This window comes from Serinus canaria, chromosome 11 (assembly GCF_022539315.1).
Source record: "Serinus canaria isolate serCan28SL12 chromosome 11, serCan2020, whole genome shotgun sequence".
NCBI classification, from domain to species: Eukaryota; Metazoa; Chordata; class Aves; order Passeriformes; family Fringillidae; genus Serinus; species Serinus canaria.
In genome coordinates this window covers 12,092,512-12,120,034 of record NC_066325.1, presented here as the reverse complement: position 1 = coordinate 12,120,034, position 27,523 = coordinate 12,092,512, and the positions used below count along the sequence as shown (strand labels likewise).

General features: G+C 39.8%; 2 protein-coding genes across 4 annotated transcripts in view; both read left to right on the top strand.

The window, feature by feature from the left end:
• The first annotated feature begins 6,861 nt into the window (after nucleotides 1–6,861).
• LOC103816814 (receptor-interacting serine/threonine-protein kinase 2-like) lies at nucleotides 6,862–21,629 on the top strand. 2 transcript variants are annotated; one of them, XM_018914610.3, is made up of 13 exons: nucleotides 6,862–7,361; nucleotides 9,553–9,714; nucleotides 10,520–10,673; nucleotides 10,876–11,031; nucleotides 11,172–11,320; nucleotides 13,114–13,163; nucleotides 14,256–14,417; nucleotides 14,759–14,844; nucleotides 16,316–16,384; nucleotides 16,671–16,830; nucleotides 17,733–17,885; nucleotides 19,174–19,474; nucleotides 20,182–21,629. In XM_018914610.3, the coding sequence occupies exons 1-13, from the start codon at nucleotides 7,198–7,200 to the stop codon at nucleotides 20,222–20,224; spliced, it is 1,809 nt and encodes a 602-aa protein (XP_018770155.2). In that variant the 5' UTR covers nucleotides 6,862–7,197; the 3' UTR covers nucleotides 20,225–21,629. The 2 variants fall into 2 exon arrangements, with proteins under 2 accessions (XP_018770155.2, XP_009089090.3); XM_009090842.4 differs by having other exon boundaries at nucleotides 19,800–21,629.
• Nucleotides 19,950–27,523, top strand: part of SLC7A6 (solute carrier family 7 member 6) — a 41,298-nt gene continuing 33,724 nt past the window's right edge. The window contains exons 1-3 of one of the 2 annotated variants that reach the window (XM_050978996.1): nucleotides 19,950–21,352; nucleotides 23,728–23,838; nucleotides 24,681–24,726. The gene's annotated coding sequence lies outside the window, so the exon portion shown is untranslated. The remainder of the gene's footprint in view (nucleotides 21,353–23,727; nucleotides 23,839–24,680; nucleotides 24,727–27,523) is intronic. The other variant, XM_018914612.3, reaches the window with a different exon arrangement.

Here is a 27,523-nt window from a genome sequence, read left to right as displayed (position 1 = left end):
ACACTGATTTTTCAAAGTATTCTCTCCAAGACAAAACAGAGCAGCAAATGGGATATAATGTATTTAAACCTCAATTGGGTATATTCACTCAACAAGGTTAGTTTATTTTTTAGCATCTTTATTCACCTTTAAGTATTTATTTTTATTTCATGATACTCATACAAAGCCTATTAGAAACTATTTAGAGAAACTTGTTTTCTCTGATACTTTCCTCATGGTTTCCTACCAGCTGATGAAGTTCCTCTAAATAAATCATTACTGCTTTCTCTAGAAGGAAATTACAGACACAAAACTTCCAATGTCAGTGAAATATTCCCTGTGCTAAAAGGAACAAAACTTATTCACTAGTGTGTCAAAATATGCATTTTTAGGCTTATCACCAAAAAAGAGAAGGGAGAAGCCAGAGCACTAAATTCAGAGACCTTTTCAGAAGAGATAACAGTATTTAATTGTGTAGTATTGGCCAACTTCTAATAAGAACTACAAGAAAGCAGCATTATGGTTTACAATGCTATTAAAATTATTCTTTTCAAGATCAGTGTTACACATTCAGAAACAGATCCTACCAAAGCCTATTAAACAATTACAGATTAAAAATTCATTACAGCCTAGTAAATCCACATTGAACCTTCTAATACAAACACAGCACTTTCAAAGATCCTACCTTTAAGGGAAGACAAGCTGTGACTACTGGGATTTATCTTCTGTCAGGGCCTGAGAGCACCAAGAATCCCCCAGTCCTCATCTGCCTCATCTGGGACCTTCACCCCTGTGCTCTGCCCACTGGCTCAGGAGCTGCACTTGAGCTCAAACCCTCAGCTGCTTTGTTGGTGTGTCAGGACTTGATATTTCTGTCAATTCTTATTGCCACCACTTCTGATAGCTTTATTCCTTTTTACTTCACTGCAGAGAGAATCAGCTGATTCTCTTTGAAAGTGTCAGGAACTGAGTTTTTACAGTTACACTAGCACAGCAAAGTCACCAGTTCCATTGCTAAGTAAGACCAGGTATAGCACAAGTAATTTTTGACCCTATTAGAGATATAGGACAGGAAAATTAAGCAATTGTTTTCTAGAGGCAAGCAAGAAAAAGTAGTCATGAAACCCATGAGCCTTTGACCCCAATTTCCTCATAATGTCATGGGGCAGGAAAAAATATTTTTAAAGCTGTTAGATAAACTTATTTGGGTTATATGATGGAGCCATATGTAAGAACTCAGGTCAAATGGGGTTAACAGGTCCAGTGGAGGTTTTTCCTAATTGTGCAATGCTAAAAGCAATGTTGGACCTTGCACAAGAGGGTCTTTGATGTCACATCCTTTCTTAGAGCAACATTTCACTGTTATTTTACAGAAAGCTGTTTTTAAAAAAACCCAAAGAATTCAATCAATCTGTGTTTGTAGGACCATGTTCAGCCGAGTTTTTAACACCTCCAAAGACTTCCACCTCTCTGGACAACCTGTTTAACTGTTCAATCACCTTTATGGTGTTTTCCTATGTTTAAACAGTTTCCTGTACTTCCAATTTCTTTTTACTGTTTTTTGTGCATTCACAGGGCAGCACTGAGTCTTGTCCCATCTTTGCTTCCTCCCATCAGGTGTTTATGTACATCAGAAAGATCCCTCTGTAAACAATCTTTATTTTCTCAGTCTCTCCTCCCATGTCAGATAATCCAATTATCTGATCAATTTTCTGACCCTTTGCTAGATTTACTCCATGTCCATCATGCACAGGGTAGCCCAGAGCAGGGGATGCCACCCCAGATGTGGTCTGAGCAGTGCTGAGCAAGATCTCTCTTGACTTCTTGGCAGTGTTTTTCTGGAAGCTGGTCTCCATCTGCCCCAAAGGCTCTGCTGCTCACATTCAGCTGCTCACCACCCCAAAGTTCTCTCCTGCAGAGCTGCTTTCCACCTGCTTGTTGCCAGCATGTACTGGTGCCTGGGGTTATTCCCACACCCTCTAGGCTGTGGCACTGGACATTCCCCTCTGACCTTCATATGCCTTCAGTTTGAGCCTTCCTTCATCCTCCTGAGGGGCAGCACACCCCTGACTATTGATCCAGAGAGCCTCTGGGTCTGGTGTGCACACTGCCAAACGTCTGCTGCTGCATCTTTCTTTAAGAGGAAAACATGTCCTGGAGATGAGCAAATTCCCTTAATGCCAGCTGTTCCTCACAGTCAAGGACCTGAGCCTCCATTTGAGTCAGCTGGGAAAACCATGGGCTTTTCCCCAAGCTTGCCAGTGTTGGGGGTTATCAGCTTTTGCACGAATTAGAGATGTTTCCTTTCAGTGTCTGCCATGGAGCTGTCTGTTTTGATACCTGCTTTCCTGTGCCACTGAAGCTGAGAGGAAATGGGAGTACGTGTCACTTGAGGACATGCACAAGCCTCGGGGGATTTTTGTCTCAGTACAATCGGGAAATTTGCAACAGGTCATTTCTCTTTGTTGCCACTTCCTGAAAGGACACAAAAGAACAAAGTCCACCCAGTAGAGGCTATTCTGACTCATGCCACATTGCTATTTTCAGCTTTAAAATGCAAAAGTAAAAAAAAAGTACCTCCAGCTATATTATTAGAACTGTTTATTTTTCAGTGAAGTTTGTTTGCCTGTATTAAAATGGATTGATCACTGACAAGTCAAAACAGTCAAAATATCCATCCCAAAAGATAATGCTGCCTTACTGCACCATTTTCTTAAATTCTGTGACTGTTACTATATTTTGGCTCCAGTGTCTTTGCTACAGATGAAATGCTGACTTCCAAAGAATGCTAGCACACAGGCAGCCTGGGGCACACAGGCAGCACGGGGCACACAGGCTTCAGTATTCCTCCCCCTGGGACAGGCACCCTTAGGGGAGCAGGTCTAAGGGAGCATTCACCAAGTCTTTGCCTAGAAGAGCTTGAGTTTTGCTTGGTGTGTGTGAAGGCTTTGAAAGGTGCTAATTAAAGCCTCACCTCTGCCACACATTCACAGCAAGGTCACACAATGCAGGCCTTTGACATTTCATCATTAGCTTACTAGAACTACTTGTCTGCAGATAAGGTACATAATTGACAGACCTGGAGGTTTTGCATTCCTCCACCCTGTCTTAACACTGCTTAGGACATTGTGCTCCAAAACAGCTCCCAGCTGTTTGGGATGAGGACTGGGGCACCTGTAACAAGTATGGTCCCTAAGCTCTCTGCAGTCTGGGAGTCTGGGAGTTCTTAGTCTTGTTCCAAATTACATGAATTATTGCATCATACCTGTTTAAGATTTCACTGTATAAATAATTGGGTAATGAATCAATAAATATCTTTGGTAGAATTTAACTAGCAGAGGTGCTTGGCACTACTCACTTTATGGAAATTGCCTAAGGTCAGAAGCTGTGGTAATTTTTGTTTAGTCATCTCATTAATGGCATAATGAATGTTGTGAATATCTCCCAAAATACCATGGTATGGGCACCTGAAGAAACATTTTTTTTAACAAAACAAAACAAACAAAACAAAACAAACAAAGTAGAAAAGGAAGGCTCAGTTTAACTGCAAACCCATGAAATGGAAAAGGGATACCATAATTTTTTGTATCTTAAAGTATCCCATGACAGTGAGTGAGTATTGTGTCTGTTTGGAGCTCTGTCTTCCAGAGCAAGATGATTAAATAACTGGCTGCACTCATGCACAACAGTCCAGCTTTTCTGAAACTGAGCTGCATAGTATCTGAATCCTGCAAATCTCAAACCTACAGCATTTTAACATCATTTTCTTGTAAGTCCTCCTGAAATAGACAAGATGCCAAAGAAAACAGCACCTTAGAACCTGCCTCTGCCACAAGCTATCCTGCCCAGATGCTCAACTGGAATAGCCAGATTGAGAAATGATGCTGGGAACTCTTCTGAGATATCCAAGTGTAGTGTTTACTGAATATGCATCAGAGGCTTTGGTATTTGGGTCATCTCAGTGCTTCAGTCTTCTGGTCCTGTGTCATTCTTTCACTGTACACACTCACTCTATTTGTGCTTTGTCTTATGGCAAGGCCCTTTAATGCTGCTGCTTGTAAAACCCTCATTTTGTTCTAAATTTGATTGTAACTGGCTTCACTCTTTGTGACTTTTATGAGGGGAAGACTTATAAACTACTTGTGCCTTAAACTGTTACTCTTTAGCTGTATTATTATTCCTGCTTTCAGGATGCTAAAATGTTGTTAAGAACACATTTATGTTCCCTATGAACTGTCTTAGCTTCTGAGTGAGTCAAAAAAAGTTAATCCTAAAGTTTGCATTAAAAAAGCAAAAATTCTAGTTCTTGCATTGCTATGGTTATGCTTTAAAAGACCTTATTTGGATACTTTGCAAAATAAATAAATAAATAAGATGGTTTTTAACTGCTCATTCTTTGACAATCTGATGGTCAGTTTTCCTTGTCTTCTGAACAGAATAAAAACTGGTCTCTGGGTTTTTTTAGATCCATGACTCTGCTGAAAGACTTGGGCTGCCATTTAGCAGGACTGTACATGTAAGAAGTAACCTACTGTCTCAGAATTCCTCCTGCAGTGAGAGTCAGGTGCTCTCTGCCAAGCCCTCTGAGGGCTGGATTCACTCACCAGGAGGAATCCTGCAGGCACTCACATACTCATCATTTTCAGTGCTGCTCTTCAGGTTCCCTCTCTGTTCATTGTGGTGTCCCCTTCCCTCTGGCTGGCAGTGCACCCAGTGGCATTTCCAGTGGAATTCAGTCTCTCCCTGTCCTTGGGAGCAGCACACAGCCCCTGGCACCAAGAGCTGCTGGCTTTGGCAGGAGTGTCCCCCTCTCCAGCCTCAGTGTGTTGGGCTGCCTGTGTGGCACTGAATGAGGGCTGTGCATGGGAGATGAGAATGATTCAATGTCTGTCCTACCCATTATTTTCTGCTGCAAGGTCTTACTCCAAGTATTGTACATTATTACAAGGTAAACCAAAATCTAAACAAATGCAACAATTTACAGTCAAACTAAACTTTGGTTTTCTTAACTGTCTGATTTCTGTATAAGACATTTCTGCCTTGTGGGAGCCTATAGAGGATTTCCTTGCCCATTATTTATAAGCATTCATATCATGTGAGAAGTTTTAAATTTCTCTGGATAAATTATATTTAGGTAAAATACTGATTATTTTTTAAATTAACATGTTCAGTTAATAATGATGTTTCATTAGCTCAGACCTGCACTCCAAATTGGCCTGTAAATTTCTGCTGTTTTGACATATGGATTAAAATTAAGTTTTCTGGTTTTATACTAAGGGGTTTTTTTAAGCTGAAAACAATAGTCAAAAGGAGTAAACAAATCTGGGATTGTTCCAGAACTCTGTTTCCTCATCATATGATATTCTAAAAATACAGAAGTACCTGAAACTACTTTAGGTCAAAGAATTTTTCTAAAATTTAGTCTTTCAAATTTATCTACAAAGCTCCCCTGAAGAACTTTCTTTAATTAGCTGTATGGATTTTGAAGAGTTTGTGATTCTCCTGCAGCACAGTCTGAGCCAGACAGGCCAACACCTTATAAAGAGGAAAACATTTTTAATGTACTTTCCACAGAAGTATCAAATATGGACAAAAATTAATGTGGTGTTGATAAATCAAAGCCAAGGGGAGGAGGATCCTGGGGTGCCAGCAACACACCCTGACATGCTTCCAGCCTTCTCTAGGATTGTTATAGGCCACTTTTCTCACCTTTGCTGCTTCTGCTCCCTCATGCTACATTTCCCTTCAGGAGGGGTGTGCTGGGCAGAGCAAGCTGGTGCTGGGCAGAGTTCCAGCATCAGCAGAAGGACACTGTGAACTTCCCACTCTTGGGGTGCTTCCTCTCAGCCACACAGCCCTGGCCACATGATTTTATGCCAGAAGGGACTTTCCTGTGATCACAGGAGGATGAGCTAACTGCCTCACTGCTCCTTCCCTCCCTGCCAGAGGGGGAGGCTGGGATTCCATCCAAAACCAACACAAGTCTGTTGAATCTCATTGACTGACACTGGTTTTAAGTCAGACTCTATAAATAGAGAAATTTGCATGAAATGTGATCAGCTGAAACAACTGCTCTCTCTCCAAGTTTCCATCTTGCATCCAGCAGAACCATCAACCTTCAGTGGGAATGTGAACCTTAGGGGCCTAGCAGGAACACAATTGGGCCCTCTAAGGTTTTCACAAAATTAAAGTTGTAGAGAACTTTTGTCATTTTCTAGTCCAGCCTCCTGCTAAAGGCAGGACTGCTGGCAGTGCTGGGTCAGCTCAGCCATGCTTTGGGTTTTGTTCAGCTAAGCCTACAGGACCTTTGTAGGATGGAGGCTCTGAAACCTGAGTGGCCCATAAAGAACTGCATTACTCACCTGGTGATTCTTTTTCTACCATCTGGCTTGAACCTCTGAAGCTGACACACTTGCCTATGCCACAGGTGCTTATCTACTACTACAGAGAAGAATTTGTCTCTGTCTTCATAACTGACTTTCAAATAGCTGCAGGACTCTGACTGACACCTCCCCAGCAGGCTGGCCCCCTGAGCCTCTGGGGTAAGGAATGTGCTCCAGGGCCCCATCCTGGCAGCTGGGCATTGTGTCCTCTCCAGTTTGTCAACATTTGCTTTGAACTGAGGGCCCTAAAGCTCATTCCAGTATTTCAGCAGCAGCCTCACCATTTCTGGGCACTGAGGCACCATGACTTATCTCACTTTCCTGGCTGCATTTCTAGTGCAGCCCAGCATGTAATTTTCTCCTTTTGCAATAAGAGCACACTCCTGGCTCATGACCAGCTTGACTTTCACCCTAACCCCTACGTCCTCTTTGGGAGGGCTGTTTGACAGCCCATTGAACCTGACTTCTGTCTATCACATCACCCTGTGCCTGCCCACCCTCCTACCACAAACCCAGCATTTATATCCTGTTTTAAGATCAACTTGGCCTAAAAAGTTGACAGAGTTTTTAACTTGTGCTGTCAGCTTGACCCACTGTAGAGATCAGTATCAGTGCACAGTCTGAGCACAGCTCCACATCGTTCTGTACCCGGGCTGTTATTATTGTTATATTATTATAACAATCTGCTATTATTGTTCTACCTTCTATACACTGGTTTATACCTTTCCCTCTTGGTATTCCTTGATGTGGAAGAAGCAGCTGTCCAACCTCTGTCTCTGTAATCGCTCTTATCTGCAGGCACTAAAGAGTTACAGTTTGTGTATCCGACCAGGAAATGTTGTGTTTGCAGGCAGCCAATAAAGCAGAGATCAACAGCCCAGCTGACTCACCGGCAGGAAATCCCGAGCTGCTTTTGAATGCTGTGCAAAGCCGACTCGCACTTGGTGTCACAGGAGTTTCACTCCATCACTCCGTACTTTTATGTTTGCGTTTCCAGAGGTAAGTTGATTTTTTTTTTCCCAGTTTCTTTCCCTGAGACATCTGCACCTTAACGTATTTTCTCTCATAGTAAGGAAATGTCTTAGCTATGAATTATTTTTTTAAATTACCTTATAATTAGAAATTTGAAATAAATGGCTTTATAGGAGTCTTCTTCATGCCTCTGCCTTCACAGCTGGGCAAGGATGTCAAAGTTATCCCAGACTTTCAGTGTCTTACTAAAAAATAATGCAAACTGTTTTCTTGCATAGGTGACCCCTGGAATATTGATTTTGGGGGTTGATAATGAGATTTTTAATAGATATGGGAGAAAAAGCATTCAAAAGAGCAGAATTATTGAAAGAATGTCTTGGTACCTTGCAATACAAAGATGTAGAAACTCAGACACATGGAGAATGGTGCTTAGTATATCATTACATGGTTTGTAACAATAAACATTGAAGTGGTTTCTGTTTTGACTTTAAAAAATCTCCAGTTTTATTAGATTTTGCAAATCCAAAATAGAAGCTGATGATTAGCTTTAATTTTTGTCTAACTAGCCAGTTAGTAAGAGTTTAAAAAGGGCTTATATTATTGCTTGATTTAATTTTAAATAAAAATAAATACTTTCAGGAATGGTTTAGGTGGTAAAACCATTATTTGGTCTTCTTTGCACAATGGTTGGAGTTGAGTAAATTTTTTTGGTTATTTAAATTATTATTTACTTCTGTATAGAATAAAAATGAGACATAATTTTTCTTCTGCCAGTATTTTGATTACCTCCTTTACATTCAGGATTGGTAGATTTGTGTGGTCTGTTTGCAACTTTAAGGAATAAATAGCTCATTTAGAAAATTATCTTTCTTCAGAGAAACTTTTTCAAATTTTATGAAACTGTCAGCCTCGTCTCTTCTTTAAGGAAACTTCAGAGAATCACCCAAGGCAGTTATTGCTTTCAAACTACAATAATCTAACACAAAAGCAAAAAGTTCAACTGTGCTTTCCTACCAGAATCAAATATGGTTAAAGCTCAACTGGTAAATCAGCTGCTGCTTTTTGCCTTTTGCTTGTGGTTAGAGGCAAAACAGAGCTTATATTGTGAATGTGCCTGCAGGACAAGACTGAGATAAACCAACAATAAAATGGTCATGAACTAGAAGCAAGATCACAGGCAAATTTATCTTCAGGCTTTTGTTTCTATATTACTTGTGGAGAAAAAGTTATCTGGGCTTTGAAAGGCTCTTTTTGTAGAGCACACCTCAAAGAACACAATTCTCATTCAACAATCCTTCACAGTCAATTCAGTTCCCTCATTGTTTCCTTTTCTAGCCCTGGTCTACTGGACCCCAAAGGGAGTATTCCAGCTTGAGGAGTTCTGACTCACTGACCACTGGGCTGCAGCAATCCTTACCAGTGCTGGCTGGTTTATGCCATCTGTTATCTTAGATTCCTTGTTTTCCTCCTTCAGCACTCACTTCTTGGCTATCTCCAGTCTAATGGAGCTTCACAGGTGTAGTTAGAAGGGTTACTCACGCAGTAACACAGTGAGGCTTTGCAGAAGCTACAAGTTTAGAAGTCTAATCTGTGTGTGTTGCCATGCAAAGGGTCTGAGAAGTGCAGCTGGCCCTGGAGAGGTCCAGCATAGACACTGCTCTGCCCAAATTACTGGCAGCTACAAAGACACAACTCCATTTAGCAGAATTCTGACAGGTCACGACCACAGAAAATTTTCCTTTTTCTTTGCTTTTACATTTACATATGATGTGTTAAAGATGGTATGCAAGAATGATACAGAACATGCTGACATCAGTTATTGAATAATTGCCTTTTTTATGAAAAGTGGAGAAATTATTTGCCTGATATGCAACTGTAAGATGCTATTTTGTTCTCTACATAATTCAGTATCATGTTAAAATCACATTTCATATTATAAATACTGGTCTACTATTTTAAAGGCATCAGATATAAATAATGATGAGCAATTAATTAGCACCTTGCAGCTTCAGAAGGCAAATTATGGTCCAGACACTCCTTTGCAATTAGTGCATTTTTCCTCCCTTTGTAAGGAAAGTCTGACACAGAGTGGTGAAAGGAAGGCTGTTGGATTTGTTATTTGGGAAGTAAGGGGTGGTGGAACTTCACTGTGCTTTGCTAATTGTAACAAAAAAACCTCTTAAAAGTTTTTTCTTTTCTGCCACATTTTTCCCCCAAGCCATCAAGAAATGGCCAATCCATTACCTGTGGTAGCCCAGGAAGATTTGGAAAGCTTTACCTTGAGCAGGACAGGCTCAGGCTTTGCCCTCAAAGCCTTTCATATTTCCTGGAGCACTCCCATCTCTGTGAAGCTGCTGACCAGCCAGGACACTATGGACAGGTATGGCTCTTATCTGCCCAACCCACCACAGGTGGCAGCACAGACCTGCAGGGCTGGCACCAGAACAAATCCTGGCATATCCAGCATCACCTGATCCCTGAGCACATCTCCATTCCTAGAAATCCTCACCAGCCAAGAGGCAACATGGAGGCAATTTTACTGAGAAACAAGCTCTATGCTTTTTTACAATTTTTTATGAAGTAGAGCTTAATCCTGAAGTCAATAATTAATCTACTGGAATACAGACCTGGATCAGTAATACCAGTATGCTAAGGTGTTTTTCTAGAGGTCCCTGAAGAGACCTCAGTTGAATTTAATCGAAACCAGCATGCACAGATGAGAGCAGGGGAAATGGGAGGAGGGAGGGATGGCCAGGGTTACACAGCAGTGAGATGTGTATGGAAACACATCATCTCCTTGCAAATGTGGATGTCACTAATAGCAAAAAAATACAAGTTATTTGGAACAGTAAAGGTAAATCTTTATTTTATTCTCGGTCTAGCATTTCATATACTCCAGCTTTTTCCTGCCGTCACACTTCAATCCTGCTTCAAGCTGGGCTCTCATGCTCATTCTAAAGCATCCAGAGGTCTTTCTTTCTATATTAGAAAAAAATACACTATACTATGACTGCTTCATGTTCTTACAATTCTTTGGAAGATTATATGATATTGGGTTTATTGGCAAAATAATGCTAGCTTGTGCTCAACCATAGGATTCTCTCTCATTTCCACGTCCTATACTCTCATCTCCTACTGAAGCTCCTTTCAGTCTAACCTGCTTCTTACTATTTTTTTTTTTACAGGGAGTGGAAGTTGCTACTTCAGGACATAGCAAGTGTCAGACACTGTGAGTCTGAACGTCTCCTGCCTTTCCTTGGGATTTACCAGTGCCATGGACTTGTGGGGATAGTGTCTGAATGGATGAACAATGGATCCCTCCAATCTCTCATCCATGAGGTAGATAAAAGATGTCATCTTTGAGGTGATAAAATGAAGTACAAGATCAAAGAACAATCAGCATGTAAATTGTGGACAGTAGTCACAATCTGATTTTCAGTTTCTGCATTGCATTTCTGTATGGTGGCTCTGTTTGTTGCTAAATGAAAATGGGAATAGCAACAACTTCACAGTACCAAAACCTGTATTTTGTGTTACTTAGCATCAACTGTACCCAGAGCTTCCCTTTCCCTTGCTCATAAGGATCCTGTCAGACGTGGCTGAAGGGCTGCATCATCTTCACAGCCTTGAACCTGCCCTCTGCCACTGCAGCCTGAAACCTTCCAATGTGCTTTTGGATGTGCAGTACAGAGCCAAGGTAGGAGCTTCTACTTTTAGTCCATTAACATAAAATCCAGTGATTGTCCTATTGTTGCATATATTGATCTTAATAGTCAACATTTGATATCAAGACTCGTTCTATTGTTACTAAAATAACGTTTGCTTGCATCTCCATAGATATCAGATTATGGCCTGACCAACTGGAGGAAACAGCAGCTGAGGTCAGACCTGCAGAACTGCCAGCAGAGAAACTGCCAGAATTTAGTGTATCTTCCTCCTGAAATACTTGAAGGAGGCCTCCCTTCACAGGAAGGTGATATTTACAGGTGAATGGAGTCTCTAAGGGCACGTCATACCTAGTCCATACTGCACTCTACAATGCTGCCAAAACTCTTCTCTTCAAAGACATTACAGTAAAAATGCCAGACATACATAACGCAGTAGGATAGTATGGCACAAGGCCAATTACAGCAGTGAATTAGATTTTAAATTCCCATATTTGGTGAATCAGATACCAAGATTAAGAACTGTTCTCAAAGTCAGTCATATGAATATATAATGGACTTGAATGTTTTAAAAGTGCAACAGCTGCCAAAACTTTCAGATATATTTAGAAGCCTCATAACTGCTTCACATAGTTTATAAGTGTGACCTGTTGTTGGCTTTAGTTTCAGGAAGAATTGTTTATGCCTACATCAGGCCCAGGTAAAAATAAGACCTTTCCCTCAATAGTGTGCCATTAAGATCCTGTGGAATCTCTGCTGGGATGAGTTACCAAGCCACTGAAGCACCTATACTTTTTAACAAAGTGATTTATACCAAGGAGGGAGATTTCTCACAGCCACATGTCCCTTCTGGGTATTTTACATCCATTGTGGCTGCCTCAATAAATGAGAGGACCTCGAGGTGCCACTGGTCTGGATGGTCTGGATGGACACACATCATCATGACCAGCCCACAGAGCTGTGGACTAATATTTTAAATAACTTCTAAGGAGATCACTCTTCTGATTTCTGAGCTTTTGTGAAACCTATAAATTTAAACTCTTGCTTTATTGTCATAGAGGCAGGTTCTAAAATGAGTCAAATAATGCATACACTTGACCTATAAATGATGTGACTAACCTCATGTTGTTCACAAACACATGTTTTGCACAGGAAGAGTGGAGGCTTACTTTCAGGTAGCATAACTAATTTTTTTAACATTTATTATATAATACATTATATAATAATATGCTGAGATGTGACTTAGATGCATGAGATTTGCATGCATCTAAACAATGGTGCAGAGGAGGCAGAAATCTGTCATTCATGAAATACAAAGTACATTGAAGTTACATGTATGTCCACATTATATTAATACTTTCCAGATTTTTATGTGAAAGTAAGGCAGAAGAGGAGGCTCTTTTAACTGCTGCAATCACTACAGCAAGATATATAAATAAGCAGATATGTTTATCCTAGGACTGCCTCTTCCCCTTTTGATTGTTTTGCTTCTGACTTATCTGTAGCCTGCTTTTTCTCATCCAGCAACCTCCTCTTTTCTGCCTCTGATTTTTGATATTTTCATTAAACCATTGTATTTTATAGCATCTGAGTTGTGAGTTATATGTACAGATCTATGATCCCACTGGAACTACTTCTAGGATGTTGGAAAAGGAAAAAGGTATTTGGAGCCCCATCAAAATTTACTGAAGAAAATAGAAACATAGTGCATCAGAACCAAGTTTTTGTACATTAACTGATGTGCTTGTTGGTACCTGCTGAAAAGTCCAGTTGATGTTGAAATTACCTGAAAACAAACCAATAATGATAGAGAAGGGAGGATAAAATTCACAGGATCAAATGGAGTTAAGGCAGTAACCTGAAATGTAATTCTAATTGAGCCTATATTTAAAAAATAAAAACCCCTCAACTTGATGATTTTATAAGAGCAACTCAATTGAGAACTGGAAAAAGGTCTCATTGAATTAGAAAATACTTGGATAGACTTTGTCTTGAAAAAACTCCTTTCTCTTAAAGCCATAAACTTGCTTTTGAAATTGAGAATGTAGATACAGATTGCAAACTAATGAATGGTTTTTCATTGTTTTGTTGGTTTTTGGTTTTTTTTTTTTCAGTTTTGGAATCTTGTGTTGGGAGAGCCTCAGCAGACAGAAACCTTTTGAAGGTATTTATTATTCATGTCAGACTTTGTGCTGTCCACACCTTGTCCACAAATTCCCTTATTGTAGTGCAGTTATGATACAAACACCATCTCTTCAGATGTCCCTTCACCTTCTCTTACTGTTACAGTACAAAGCTCCACATTAGAGGATGTAAATATTCCAATTCCTCACCAAATCCTAAATGTTTCCAAAGAAGCTGCTCTTTCTGAAGGGAAAAGGCAGAGCTTCTTCCCCCACTAGCATCATCCATCTGTGCTGGCTGAAGCACAGCCACTGAGTTGGGTTTTCCATGGACCATCAGTGAGAAGGAATATCACTTCATATTTGTCAGCTGGAATTTTAAAATCAGTGACAAGTAGCTAATTGAATGAGCAGAACAGTCATTTTTACAGTTGCTGTGAGTTTCAAATACCAATCCAGAAATGTCAGTTCATGATGAATTATCTCAAGAAAGCAGGAGATCTTACTTTCTTAGATGAAAGTATGAGCAGTCTTAGAGAACCTAGTTTGCAAAGAATTTTATAATAATTGTCACTGTCTAGGAACAATCCTTTTTCATGGAAGTGGAGATCAGTAAGGGCTTCTTTGCTATGGGCTTCATTCTGCATGGCAAAACTGATTGAAGGACTCCTGCATTTTACTGAGGACCTTCAAAAAATACTGCATAGAATAATATCTAAATGCTCATACACCTTATGGCTGCCATCTCGAGGCTGCTCAAAGTAGATTTCTTTTTTTTACAATTCTTTTGTTCCATTCTTGTAACGCAAGCATAAGGCTTTATATAAAACTCTGCTTAAAATAATAACATGTATTCCTGAGGAATCTGTGCATGTAGTTTACAGTACAAGTTTACATAACCAATTATGACTCAGTGTTGGACAGAGTTCTCAATCCTGAAAGATGAAGTCCTGTTGCAATAAGCAGCTATAGCTAATGTTAAGGGCTAGCATATCTACTTACAAGAGCATTAATATATTTTTCCTTTTAAAAAAGCAGTCTTTGTTTTAAAATACACAATATGACTTACATTAGAAGTCATTTTAAGAGGTCTTTAATATTTTTTGGCAGTGACATTTTCTTTTAAATTGCAGGTCAGGGAACCCTGCTTGATGTTTTGAGAGGAATCTGCAGCAGTTTGCGGCCAGGCATTTCAGAAAAGTTCATACCAAGCAATTTGCCTGAAAGGAACAGACTGCTGCACCTCATTGCTCTGTGCTGGCATCAAGAACCAGATTACAGACCACATACTGCAGGTAACATCCAGGACTTCTTTCTGTGCAAGTTCTGTAATGGAGACAGTCTTTATAGGAACATTGCTCTAGCACTCTGAACAACTGAAGTGAAAGTGGTCTTTAGATCATCAGACTACCTTTGATGTTTCCTCTAACTGAAGCTTCCTACCAGAAATTGACTTATTTGTCTCCAAAATTTTGTTTACTATAAAGTATTGGGTGGAAGTTGTATTAAACTAATTTCCTCTATTTCATCCAATTTCTCAATATAATAGTAAAGTTAGTTGCAATATGATGATGCCTAAATGTATACATGCTTTCATACACAATGTGATACTTAAAATGTTTTATTACCCCTGCAGAATGTGTACACCTTCTAAATGGAGTTTTGACTAGTATAAATAAGGAGGTAATTTCTGCAGCAATCTACAATTTGATGGATGCAAAGGTCAGTGGAAGATTTCTTGTTCTCCTACAACATTACTTGACTCATTCAATTGCAATCTTTCTGACCCAAGACTAGTGAAGGTTTTTTCTTTATTTACTGGTCATGCCAGAGAGCTCCCTTTGGCACTTCGGGTTCATTCAGAAATTGTAGGATATATATTGTGAAGTTCTCTAGAATATTAGTCAATTGCTACCTGCTATTTTAAAAACTTCTACAACTTCTTTCTTGTTGCCACCTGGAGTCAGACTGGCAAACCCATGTGAGTGAGAACAAACATCAGCTGAAGTACTGCAGAAAAGAGCTCGAACCAAGGACAGTTTTTTTGTATTACTGGTTAGAAAACCTGAACAGCATTGGTACCTGTAGCAATATCAGTCACAGCACTGCCCTGTACCCTTCACTGCTTCTAAATTGCCAGGCTTTCAGGCCAAGGCACTGCTCATCCCAGGGTCTCAGGGCTCTCTAATTCCACAGGAGGGGATGGGGAACAGCCAAGGACCCAGGGATGGAGGTAACTCCATATCTGCTTACACTGCCATGGGAGCTCCTGGCACAAATGTGACTGCAACAAGCAGAACTTCATTCTAGCAGGTTGATGTAGGCACTGGGGGAAAACACTGACATGTGTTTTGGCTCTTGAACAGGGCTCTGACTCTAGCTGGCATTACACAACCCATGCTGTGTTGTTGGTTTCATTGCTGTGTGTAGTGTATGTTGATGCATGCAGGACCATTTCTATAAGTTGCAATCACATTCTGGGCTTATAGAACAGCCTTGATCAATGCTTTAATAGGTGGCATAGTTAGAGTCAAAGTAATTTTTACTACTGTTGAAGTTTATTTAAGATTGTACTGCCAAATACTGCATAATTTAATGCTTCAATCTACCTTGAGCAAGGTTTTATTTTTTAATTTTTTAGATTGTGAATATTTATTTTATTAGCGGGCATCTTTTCTTGTTCAAGCAACTGAACTGATAAATCCAAACTTACTCTGAAAATGTAACTGAAGTTTCTGGGAAATTGATTCATAACTGTTGAAGTATGAAATCTAAAAAATAGTTTAACAGATCTGCTGTGGATGTACAAATTGGAAAAAAGTTACAAGTATTGACCCATCCTTACTGCAGACAGTTTGGCACACGGAACACAGGATGGCCATGCTGTTTGGCTACTTAAAGGCAATCATGTTCTAGCTAGCCCAATCTGTCTCAATACAAGCTTATATTCCCCTTCCCCTGCATGATTCAGCTCTGGGTTTTAAAATAAATATGAAACACTGGGAAGAGTAACAGGGTAGAATTTTGTCAGATCCCATGCCCGTTCTCTCTGTGCTGTTCATTGAGTGTACCTTACAGTATAATACATGTTGCCAGTAGAAGTTATGTTACTAAAAACTGCTGCTCCTGACAGCTGTGAAAGGCACAAACCACACCTACACTTCCTGCAGTTACTGTGGCTTTCTTCTTCCAGGAGAGAGCGCTTAACGCATGCAAAGGCTCAGAGACCTACACGCTGCAGAGAGGCACCCGCAATTCCGAGGTGAGTTTGGGGCACAGGAGTCTCCAGAGCACTTCATCAGCTGCTTATTCCTCCTGACAGCCTGACACTGTGTAATGCAAACACTTGGGCAAAATGTTCCTGGCCAGGGCAACTCCATCCAACAAACCCCACTGCTTTAGATTGTTCCAAGCAGCTCTCTCTGACATTGCTCTTGCAAAAACAACCTCCTCCTCTTAGGGTTTGTTTTGAACCTCTCCTCTTTAGAAAAGGTTTTGGAACAAAAGTTTCCAAGAAGATAACTCTTCTCTATTTTGATCTCTTTCAGATCATCTATCCACGAAAAGGCAACCGCTTAATCAGCAAGAAAATTCCTCTTGTAGTGCCAAGCTTGTCAACTGTTCTACCTGATAGCAGTGCAAATACAACAGGAAGAGATAATATTGAGATGGGTGTGTCAAGTACTACCTCACAGAATGCAACCAAAGGTCACTGTCTTGAATTATATTCAGCTCCAGCTGTTACAAGAAAAGGACAAGTATTACTAGTTGTTTCATATAGAAATGTAATTTTTCATGTAAAATTGTTGTTTCTTAGAGTAAAGCTGTGCTCTCTACTGGTATCATCTGAAGCATGAGTTCACTGCAGGAAACCAGATACACCACAAAGCTTTCCACTTAGATGTATAGATTAAAAAAAAAAGTACTAATTTTTTTTAGAATAGTGAGCTGTAAATGTAGAGCTGCCTTTCTCTCACACATCAAATATTGCCTGTTGCTTTTGAGAGAACAAGTCCCTCCTGGGAATCAGGCTGCTTTGTACCACAGGAATAACTGCATTTTTTTTTTTTTGTAATGTGCTAAGAAATGGAGATATCTTTAAAGCCTTTATCTTATCTGGAGATATTTTTCAAAAGGCAATGTTGCCAAGAACATATGAATAATTCCTGATAATCACTGTTCCTATATAGATAACTTTCTTTACCTTTCCAATGTGGATTAAATTTCTAAGTGTCCTAAGGGTTTAATTTTTGTCAAGAATAGACAGCCTGTATTTCTCATGCCTTCAGGTACAAAAACTGAGACATTAGAAGTCAATTCACCTGGAGCAATATCTGCATTTCCAAGCACTTCAGTTCTGATCAATAGCCATCAGACTTATGGAGAGAATAAAATGTTCCATAACTTCAATACAAGTTCCTACAGACAGAAAAGCCAGATGTGTGTAGTAATAAATGCCAAAGTTGTCCTAGGAGTAATGATGTATTAACAAGAGCCAAAATAATCTCAAGTCAATCTTCAATTCCTGTCTCCTGTAGTGGCTGACATATGTGTAATGTTTTCTTGTTCAATTCAAAGGTCTAATCTTGCTCATCTTAAACTTTTTCTAGATTGCCCAGGCTCTGAGAGAAGAAAACCAAGCTCCTTTTGCACAAATCCTTCATCTGGCTCAAATGCAGGCAAAGAGAGCAGTCAGCATAACTCTCCAGCACTGGCTCTTCAGCACAGACCACAACCAGTGCACCTTGAACAAGCAGTGAAAGGTAAGGCACCATTGTCACTTTGAGCTGGCAGAACTCACCTTGGCTACATCTCAGTGATTAAATTGTTTTAATTGGAGGAAACAGATATTTCTAAATTTTGTGCACATTTTCAAGTATTCAGAGTAATAACTGATTCTTACTTGATACAAATGTCTCTCAATTTCTGTATATCTGCTCCTCTGTTCTCAGATGTTCAGGCACTGACCCCTGAGAACCTTGCCTTGTTTTCTTTTAGGACCACAGTGAGGCTGAGAACAGTTCTGAAAAGACCATGATAAAAATACAAAAACCACATCACACGTTAATGTGAAATACATTAGTTGTTTAGGTCTGGAATATTCTTTTGCAATCATAAGCTGTGTATTGCCTACCTCTGCAAAAGTAGCTATTGCCTACAGAAACAGGGGATAGGGGACCCTTCATGCCCTCACATCATCTCAGGTCTTTAGGCAGAACAGAGGCAGAAAGGGTCAGTTTTGATTCGTGAAGATTCTTTGCCCGTGGGTGAAGCTTTGTGAGGTTTTTGTGCTGATTTTTTGCAAACTGCCCTATAACAATTCTCAGCCTAGCTGGCTGTCCTTTTCCATGGCAATTTACTTGAGTTATGACATAATTTCTAATAAATCAACAGACTAGACCATGCAAGAAAAGTTCATCACAGAACTCTCCTGGCAACACTCAGAAATCAGAATGACAGAAGCATGCTCTCCAAAGCAACACAACTTTTGGTTATTAATTTTCTCTTGGTCTATGGTATTTACTGTACACTAAAACCCCTAATTTCAGCTAGGTATTCTAATCACCTCATGAAAACAGGCAGAACCCAAAGCTCTCAACCATTTTATCAAGAGTGTTACTTTTGGTATTAGTTTGTCTTTGACATATATTCATTTTCCTAGTTTCATGGTACATGTTTCAAACTTTCCTGCTACCCTGAAGTACCTGTTACCTGTCCCTCCACCTCTATAGGAGAAGGTGTGTCCAGCCAAGATGCTTTGCATAAAGTCAAATTCAGATGCTAGATGAATAGGGCATGACCTGAAAATCTTCTCCCCTCACACAATCTGAGCACCCAGAGGTTTAGAAACACTTATTTGCTGTAACCTGGTCTTTGTGAGTTTCAAACAGGAAATGAAAATACTTTTGGACTAGACTGCAAACAAACTAACTCCTCCTCCTTCCTTCCTCTACTAAGTTTATATTTCTGGTGTCAATGCTATCACATGCTAACAATTTCTGTATGACAAAAGCATTGGTTTATCTCATTTTGTTTTCCTTTTCACTCAAGGTCCTTGCAGCAATGGAAACTGCTGTCAAATCCTTGCCTGCCAGAGGCAGAGCATCCTGAGCTGCATGACAGAAGGGCTCCTGAACCACGTGCTGGACGTGCTGCGCTCTCAGCAGGCGCTGTCCCGAGTGGACTACGAGAGCATCACCTCCTGCCCCACGGTGACCGCCCGCGCCCGCGCCCTGCTGGACACCTGCCTCTGCCTCGGGGAGAGGGCAGCACAAGCTGCAGTGGCTGCACTTTCAGTGAACAAACGTAGTCCTCTGGGACAAGTCATTCATGCCCAGGCTGTCCTTCCAAGGTAAACAGCCAGTTGTTGTGACTGATTTTTTTCATGGTCTGTTGTGTGCATCTGAGCTCTAGTAATTTGTGAAGGCAAAGATTCACGTTGGTGTCTCGTGACCCATTGACCAAAGGCAATTCTTCCTACAGCCCATTATTTGAGTACTGTAGTGGAAATAGCTAATTGGATAAAAAGGTCAAGTCAACTGCTGCCAACAGAAATTGCCAAGACTGGTATAACAAATGCTGATTTGGACCTCAGAGATGGGAAAAGTGCAATATGTGCTAGAGCAAACAGAGTTCAAGTGAGATGACACCTTATTTCCTTGATTTTTTTTCTTTAGAAGGGAGGAAAATGAATCATTACCTTTTGGAGGTCACAGTTTGGAAGAATGGCTATTTATAAAGACTTCCAAATCAGGATAATGAACAACAGAATACTGGATGAGGAGAAAAAATTGAGTGCCTTTCCCTGCACTCATATCTGAGCCGGCTGTTACAGTGAAAGGCTTCAGACAATCAAGAAATATTTCTTCAGTAGGGCTTTAAGTAAGACTTGGAAGTTTTATATTATGCATATAAATTACTTCATTTTCCTCACAAATGGTCGTATGAAAATGTAGCAGTACTTACATCAGTACTTCAGAGATGTGGGACTTGGAGTACTCATTAAATGGAGAAACATTAACATTTTACATCCCTGTATCTCTCTAAACATGTCTGCAGCTCAAATGTAAAATTAATCCAAGCAGAAGAGGTGCCAAGATGATAATTTTGAAATGGTGGTTCTGCTGAACTGTTGTCATGGTTGTACTCTAATTGGAGACAGCCTGGGAATACTGGGAAGTTTTGTAGCTCTGGCCTGGATTCGCCCACGGTCGCAGATGCTTTGGAGTGTCCTGCTGCTGCTTGAACTCATCCTCAGGTCATGGACCCTTCGACTTGAGTTCACACGGAGTTCCAGTCTGTCCAGGACAACAGTACAGAAACACTGCTGTTATCAGAATGTTCCCAGGCACAGTGGAGGAAGATGATAAGGGGTACAACAGGGAGTGAAAACAACAGCCCAGCCACTAACAAGCACCAGACACTCGTGGTACAGAAGGCAAACAAGGCCCATGGCAAACACAGGAGTCTGTCAACAGATCAACAGCAACAGCAGCTACAAATGTGATCCAGCACAGTATTCCAGTAAAATCTGTTGTTACTTTGAACCCTTCAAGCCTCACATTGGATGCTGAAAAGAACATTTGTGCCAGTGAACAACTATGCTCCCCAACAGTAAAGTGAGAAAGTGTGTTGGTTGAGAGCCAGACAATTTCACAGGTAAAGCAAAAGCTGCACACAAGCAAAGGCAAACATGGAATTAATTCACCACTTGCCAAAGGCAGGCAGGTGTCCAGCCATCTCCAGGAAAGCAGGGCTCCATCCTACGTAATGGTTACTTAAGATGACAAATGCCATCACTCCATCCTCCCCATCCTCCCCCTAGCTGAGCTTGATGCCACATGGTCTGGAGTATCCCTTTGGCCAGCTGTGGTCAGTTGTCCCAGCTTGTCCTCCCCCAGCTCCTTGTGCACTCCCAGCCTCCTCCCTGGGGGGGTGAGGGGCAGAAAGGCCTTGGCTCTGTTTGAGCTCTGTCCAGCAATATCAAAACTTCCCTGAATTGCCAACACTGTTTTCAGTACAAATTCAAAATACAGCCTCATACTGGCTCCTATGGAGAAAATTAACTCTATCCCAGCAAAAACCAGCATAATTTGAAAGAGAAATAGTAAGATTGCTTTCTTTATAATGAAAATAATGATATAAGGTGCTGGATTTTTAAAGACCCAGTGGAGTTTCTTCAAGCTTCAAGGCACCAGATGAACATGAGACCTTGTTATACCATCTACAGGTATTTCAAATGTAAAACCATGTTATTTGTTCCCCTATGTGCTTTTGTTCTCTCTGCAGTTTCAAAGCTCTCATTGAATTCAGTCATTTGGCTGATTGCAAATGCAGTAATGATGTGATGTCTGGGCACAGTTAAGAAATCAGAAATGTGTTACATCAAAGTTTCTAGCTATGATGCTGCTGTAACCATAATATTTTTTTTTTTTACAAAATTTATTGAACTTTGAGACTGCCTTGAATTAAAATATTGTTACAATTAAAAGCAATGTCTATCAGAATATGTTGACAATAGTTTTGCTTATTAAAAGATATATTTTAATATCTATTCAAAGATATTAAATATCTCCTAAATATCTATTTCATAGCTGAATTTTTTTTTCACTTAAAAATCTACACTTTAAATGGGAAATTTCAACAGTCTCTGGTAAAAAAAGGATGTCTTGCTTGTGAGGAAAGGAACTGCTATCATGGTGTTTTGCATCTTTAGAAGGCATAAGGTACTCAGTAAAACAGATAAACATTCACTTGCAGGAAATAGTTACACACCTTTAAAAGAGAAACTAGCAATACTGTTGAAACTTAATAGCAGCTTTCAAAATCATTCCATTTAGTTGTTCTGCTGGACACTGTATACTCCTGTGAAAGATATGCTAGCTGGCAGGCTATGCTGAATTTTTGTCATTGTGGTTTTGATACAGAAACAGTTCTGGCTCTTTTCTAGAAGCAGCTGCCTACTTGAGAATAAAATCTGATGCCAAACCAAAGCCCAGTCTTAACTGTTAATATAAGAACTGGCATCAAAACAGTGGGAGCACAAGCTGTCTCCTTTTCCAGTGTGGTATTTTTCAAGGGATGGTACACATTTCTTGAAATAAAACTGTTGTTAATACAAAAAGTTTTGCTACCAAACTAAAATGCAGTGATCTGAAACTAGCAGCATTTTTTCTCACCAGGAATACATACTCTCCTAAGGCCTGTAGTGTGAGCTGTTAAAAATGTCTCATGTTGATCACTGGTATGAAATATCAAACTGCTGAAAGATGATGGTATTTTGCTCCTGCCCAAGCTTGTTCATTAGCTAAGATTTCTGGGTTTTCTGCAGTTTTCTGCAGTTTTCTGCAGTTACCTAGATACTACAAAACAATGTGGAATAAATGGCACTGAGCAGGAGTAAAGATAGAAGAATCAAACTGTTCCTTAGTATCTATGGGAAGACTTGAATGTGAAGAACAACTGGAGTTGCCGGAAGGAGATATGAAACCTGGGTATCTCCAGAAAAGAGCAAGGAGGATAATAAAACCAAGTCACTTCAGGACTGATCATATAAACTGATTAGTAAAACTCTGTTGCAGTTACTCAGAAAAGAATTAATAGTCATTAAAAATGACAAGCTGTACAAATTTTATGAAGCTACTTGAATTTATTAAAGGAATGGTGTGTAGAGTAGGCAGATGCTTGTTTTTGTGATGTATTGAAATGTAATTTTATTCTTAATTGCAACTGGTTGCAATCTTTTGGTAGTTATCTTTTGCTGATTTGCAAAAAGATGACTGTCCCTTGCCCTTTGTCCTAACTAAACCATACTTTTATCTGAGATGAGATAGTTTCTGCAGTGTAAGAATGTCTGCACTAGAATTTGTTTGAAGTTGATTTGTGGAAAATTAATCTGAGGTATTGGAATGAAATGTTTAAGAGATTAGTTCTTCCAGTAGAGAGCAAGGCAAACAAAGCTATAAATACCACTCAAATGTTCTTACCAGTGCCTGTTAAAAACAGTTCCAGAGAACATCTGAGGAAGATAACAAGTGCATATTCATAAAATACTAATCTACAAAATTTTAAAAAAAATGCATTAATGGACTGCTAACATATACAGAAGAATTTTATATCACATAAGTAGTCCAAAATGCACAAAACCTAAAGCACTAATGAAAACATGCTAAATCTCAAGGGTTCTTATTTTATTGTTTTGAGTCTGAGTCCTACATAACCTTGTAAAATTCTCATGCTTGCCCAGGCTTAGTCACTTGAGCATCACATGTGAAGACTTATGTGAAGTGTATAAATAAATACTTGTGGGCCTGGTGTGTTAGGGAAGGACTCAAACATCATCAAGATAGGCACAGAAAATTTAGATTTCTTTATTGCTATTTATTGATTCCAGAGCTATACAGCTATTAACTATGATCTCCTCCAGTAATACAAATTGTCTCCAGGATTGCTGGGGTCTTTCATGCCTCAGGAAATCTTGCCTTGGACTATAGTCCCTTTCATTCTTTTCCTGCACACAGCTGTGCCCAGCCCTCTCCCCCTTTGCAAAATACTTTACTGGTGTTCAAAAGGCCCTGGCACAGTTTGATTTTGTTCCTTTTCTAGAGAAGCAATTCCTTCATTGCCTGTCTGGAACTACATTCCCTTAACTGAGCACACGGTTGACTTGACAGATGGTATGTTAGCTGAGTTAAACAAAACTCCTGGATTCTGAAGGTAAGTCCACCATAAATTAAACTACCTGACAAGGTTTGAAAAGAACATATTTAATGATTTAACTGGGTAACATTAAATTCAGCACAGCTGCAAGAACTTATTAATTGAGGGCAATTTGCTTAACCCCAGCAAAAATGGTAGATCAGAAGGTTAGACATAGTATTTCCAGCTCTTGTCCTGATATGATTTGTGAGCAGTATTTTATTTCCTGCCTTTATTTCTCTTTGCCAAGAATACATGCAAAGTAATATTACAGAAATCTGTAGCCCCAACCTGCTATTTTCCCTGGGCTTTAAGAATGATATTTCTTCTTTCACAGAAGGCATGCATCAGGTAAAGAACTTCTGGGCTCCTTCAACCAGGATGAATTAAATGGCAGTAATTTAGAATAGGAACTTAACCCTTAAAATGTGGTAACATGCCAAAGTATCTCAACACCCATTTCCAACTGCTGTACTTGAACTTTCCAAAAAGCAAAAGCAACATTCATACAAGCAGAAAGCATGCCTGAATTTTACCCTTTCAGAAGTAACCTGGCTGTACTTTAGAGTTCTGTACAGTTTGTTCTTTCTTTAGATACCAAGAAAAAAATGCCATATTAGTTAACAGAACGACTACTAACAGTACATTTGTTGTCCTTTTGCCAAAAAGGGACTCCAAGGGTTTTTTCCAGTTCATTAGAACATTACCTGGTGGGGGGAAAAAATGAGAAAAGTGACTAAGAAATACACCTGGAAAATATTTTTAAAAACCCCAATTGTATGAGAATTTTGACCTTGTAACAACTGCAAAATATGTTCCTAAGAAAGTTGTTTTCATGCCACTTCCATGTGCTGTGATAGGCTCGTGTCACAGAAGCCCAGGGACGTGGAAGGAGAGCATGAGGAGGTGAGTGCCTGCCTGCTCCCCTGTGTGTGCCAGGTGCCAAAGGAGCTGTTCCTTGGTTTGCCATTCCCTGCAGGCAGAGCTGGAGCTGTAAGAGAACAGTGCTCAGCTCTGAGCATGGACTGAGCAGAACCCAGAAGAGAGGAAAGCTTGATAAGCAGTGAGGAAACCTCATGTTAGGGACAAGCTGATAAAATTGTGTGTGTTTGGTCTAGCAAACAGGAGATGAAGGGCACACAACAGAGTCTGGAGCAGAGGCACTGAACATGCAGTGAGGAAATAGTACCTGGTCTGTTCTTGTGCCTTGTCATTCTGGACTGGCTTTCAAGCAGGGGCTTAAAAAAGATTTAAAGGCCGTCATGAAGACAGGCTCCTTCCCCATACCCAGAGAAATTAGCAATATTCATGGATCTTTCTTTTACCTATCAAGAGTTCTTTAGTTGACAAAATTCATGCAAACAACAGTGATTTCCTAAACCTTTTCCCTCAGCCTGTCCAGTTTATTTATGCAAACTATAAACATTTGAAGTGATTTAAGGGAAAAGGTAACATGTTTTTGCTTGGAACTAAATAACATGGATAGTTATAACTGCCCTGTAACTCAATCACTATTCATTCCACTAACACCCACCTGTGAAGGCATGGGTCTGTTATCAGGTCAGCTGTTGGGACAATGGGATAGAGGTAACTTGAATTCAAGAGCCCTGGATATTATTTCCACCCTTTACAATGTTGTTATGAATTCTTAGAAGAAAATAAGGCTCTCCTACATTTTTTACTTTGCAGCAGATCGTGGTTGGTCACGTTCTCTCAAAAATAATGAAAATGTTTCCATTTTTATTAAAATGCAGTCTTTATCCAGCAAGATTTCTGTCCAGTCCATTAAATGTTTGCTGAGAGAGCGACTTCATATTCATGTATTTTCTTCCCTCTTTTCTCATGAAACCACAGGAACATCAAACAAGAACCTCTTATGACATACAATATTGAAATGCAAATGAAATAACAGAAAAAAATTAGGTTGTTACTTGTGCTGAACGGGTATGACCTCACAGAGAAATTCAGTTGTTTTTCTGACAGACTGCATGTCTTGGACAGGTTTTATTAAACACTGTATGAGACTAAAAGATTTACAGCCAAAGAAATATTTCAACTCAGGGAGGCTTTCTGCAAAACAAGGCATTGCTCTGCTCTCCTCCCTTCTGCTCTGACTCCTGTAGAGCTGGTTCAAATGCAGTCTGGCAACTCTGGCTAAAACCTTTTCTCTCCACTGCAATTGATCATGTACTGGTGTTCAAACCTGCAGATTTATTTGCTTACAGAAAACTCTCCCTTTTATAGAGAATTCATGAAATTAACAAGAGAGGAGAGATTTGGATGCTGTTTTATATTATGTCTTTCAAACTCAAGTTATATTTAATTTTCTGTAAGATATATAATAGCATTTTAACTTCTCAGCTGTTACATTTTGATGTGTTAAGTAAGAATGCTTTCCTGTATTCCATTTACTAGCATATCAATATAGCAATTTAATGAATTCTTCAAATCAGAGAAGCATTTAGATTAAAAAGACCTTTAAGATCATTGAGTCTAACTGTAAACTCAACACTGCCAAGTTCACTGCATTCTTAGTCTGAGACTATTTATTTTGGTTTAAATCTTATGTTAACTGTCAGCTTCTTCACCCAAATTAGACCCCATCAGTGAAAGCTGCCATTTCTTGTTCAGTGTTCTTTATGTCCATCTTCAGTAGCAAGAGAAGGAGCACCTGGCCTGTGATCAGGCCTCTCCTGCTTGTAAAAGTGCCAAGGAACTGTCCCAGTCACTGTGCACAGATACAGCTGCAGAGGGAAAGGGGCACTCACAGCATTTGAGACTTCAAGATATGCTTGGGCATGTAGACAGGATTATTCTTGTTTGTTTTTGCAGCTGGCTATTTAATCACAGGTGTTTTTCTTGGACAAAGCCTTTTTAAGGAACAAAATAAAAGCAGTTATCAGGATTTCACAGCTGTAATTTTACTGTATGTTATACATTGGATTTAACTCTGACAGCATGCAATGTAGCTGGCTCCCAATTGCTTCAGTACAACCACCTAATCCAAATCTTTGGGTTTTGTTTTAATGACACAACCTCATGGTTATCTACAATGTATGCCATTCTAGCACAGAATAATACAAAATAACAATTTCCCCAATGATACAACATTTCAGTAATAAAATGTGTCCTTTGTAGTAAGGACAAATACAGAGTTATTTGTGAAGTGTGACACTGAGCACCCTACGCGGCCAAGTGATCGATGTGTGGGGTGAGGACACTTGCAGGACTCCAGCCATAAGGTTTGTTGCACGAGATGACACTGATGACCCATCTTAACAAATAACTTGGCCATCTCCTATATGTGGAAGAGGTCTTCCATATTTTCCATACTAATGATGCTGAGATAAAAATAACTCCCTGACCTCCAGAGTGTAATGTGACACACGAGGCTTAGTTTCCTTTATCCTCCTGCCTAAGCTCTAACAGTAAAGCCCAAGTACTTGCTCTCACTTCACTTAGTCTTCCAGACTCATGTAAAAGTAAAGACTACAATTTCACCAATGTCACCAATAAGTGATCATGTGTCATTAAAGCTATGTTACTGGTATTCAGAATGTTCATAGCCTGTGGGACTTCAGCTGAGAAAAAAAAGTACTAAAAAGCCTAGTAGTAAACTTTAACAAAAGTAAATACTTTCTTCTGGAACTAAAGTATACCTGTAAGTGTCTGAAGCACAGCTTTCAGTGTTTTCAAAAGTTTG